Source organism: Chiloscyllium plagiosum, unplaced genomic scaffold (assembly GCF_004010195.1).
Source record: "Chiloscyllium plagiosum isolate BGI_BamShark_2017 unplaced genomic scaffold, ASM401019v2 scaf_96957, whole genome shotgun sequence".
NCBI classification, from domain to species: Eukaryota; Metazoa; Chordata; class Chondrichthyes; order Orectolobiformes; family Hemiscylliidae; genus Chiloscyllium; species Chiloscyllium plagiosum.
Genome location: NW_025172510.1, coordinates 1 through 1840, shown reverse-complemented (window position 1 = coordinate 1840; position 1840 = coordinate 1). Strand labels below are relative to the sequence as shown.

Sequence of the window (1840 nt, the reverse complement as noted above, 5' to 3'; positions counted from 1 at the left end):
CTCTCTGGGTTTTAAAAAAAACACTTTCCTGCAAAGACGCAGCCTTCTGCTCAGCTGTCAATCATTAAAATCGCCCCGCCCATCTATGATGTCACTGTCTGAGTACATTCCAGAAGTCTGTGGATGTCCTCCAGTGGGTGTCACTGAGTCGAGTCATTCTTGTTTAAAGTAAGGCTGAGATGGGACGTCATGTATTTTCAGCTCACGTGTGATAAACCCAGCAAACTTGAGGTCATTCTGGAAATGTCTGGATTTCTGACAGTAGAATATATAAGGTGTGAGCTCAGAGTGCTGCAGCAGATCAGAGACTCAAGACTGGGAGTTCACATCAGTCAGTTTGAGGGAAGTGAGAGAAGAGGCAGAGACAATGCTGAGCTATCGGGCTTTCCACCCTTCACGTCTGTGCCAGGAGCCTGTATACACACTGGCGCCTGTTGCACACAGGCTCTGGGAACCACTTGAATGCAACATGTGGGAACAGGTGGAAGAAGCGAGAAAGGGCATGAAGTTCATCCATCGAATTCTTGAGGATCTGACAGCAGAATGTTTTGGGGAAATACCAGGAACTCGAGACAACAAATCTGATGCTAATGGAGAAGGTAAAAGACAATCCGAGGACAAGGATGGAGATGGCTTTTCTGTGTCCCTGAATGTCCAGCACTTCCCCCCAGAAGGCCTGAGGGTGAAAGTATTTGGAAGGAAAGTGCTGGTGACAGGAAAACACGAGAAAAAATGTGATGATGGCAGCGGCTGTTACAGCTACAAATATGAAGAGTTCAGGAGAGAATTCCAGCTGCCAGAGGATGTCGATGCTGAAGCTCTTCGATGCTGTTTGTCACAGGACGGTCGGTTAAAGGTTCAAGCCCCGCGCCTGGAACTGCCAGCTGTGAATGAACAGACTGTCCCCATCAACATCCGCTCGGATACAACAACCACTCCACGGCTCAATCCTGACCAAGAGGCAGAGGAACTGGAGAATCGGAAGGATGTGGGGATCAAGAAAGCTGAAGAACAGATGAACAGTTAGGACACTGTTACAATGAACTGATGACATTGTAATAATTGTTCAAAAGCAGCAATGAATTTCTGTGAATGTCAGATAAAGAGATATTGCTGTCCAGTTAATAGTTTTCAACTTGGAAACCTGTACACTGCTATCATCATTGTTCATGTGGTTTATTTCTGTATGTATATTCGAAAAATAAATACCTTTGAAATTTAATTATGATGATTCTGCCTATTTACTTGATAAAAAGAAAACTGATATGTCACTCTAACTTGCATTATTCTCAATTAAGTGAAAGAAGCCTTTTTTACTTGGATTAATTTAAAAGACAGAATCAAAATCAGATGGTCACGATCTGCCTAAGTCTGAGCTCAGGTCTGTCAAAAATGTCAAGCTACTGTGAAGAGACTGTGCTGAAATAATTGCATACACCTCAGTCTCAGGGATAATCCCTGCAGCGTCACTATCATGAGCAACAACAGGTTGTCGTTCAACTCAGACACTAGTCTGTCCACCGCTCAGTTATTGAACGGTGGGAAACACTTTCATTGTGGTTAATTGATCAATGTAATTGTCAGGGAAGAAAGTTGAAGTTACTTGCATCAGAAGCAACGTTTATATAGTTTGTGTTTCAATAATCTTACTGATAATATACACATCATCATAAAGAATAGGAACAGTGTTGGGACCACAGTTATTCACAATTTACATTGTTGTTTTGAGTTGGGGACCATGTGGAATGTCTCAAAGTTTGCAGATGACACTAAGATGAGTGGCACAGCAAAGTGTTTGGTGGACTGAGAAACTTTGCAGAGGAACATAAATATTTCAAGT

The 1840-nt window shown here is 42.7% G+C and overlaps 1 protein-coding gene across 1 annotated transcript; it reads left to right on the top strand.

The window, feature by feature from the left end:
* Window positions 1-115: 115 nt before the first annotated feature.
* LOC122545297 (heat shock protein 30C-like) lies at window positions 116-1222 on the top strand. Its single transcript, XM_043684373.1, has one exon. It carries the CDS (start codon window positions 368-370, stop codon window positions 1025-1027), a length of 660 nt encoding a protein of 219 aa, XP_043540308.1. The 5' UTR covers window positions 116-367; the 3' UTR covers window positions 1028-1222.
* The last annotated feature ends 618 nt before the right edge of the window (window positions 1223-1840 follow it).

What these genes read in the sequence shown, in the direction of transcription:
- LOC122545297 (XM_043684373.1), top strand. Translation starts at nt 368, where the DNA reads ATGCTGAGCTATCGGGCTTTCCACCCTTCACGTCTGTGCCAGGAGCCT.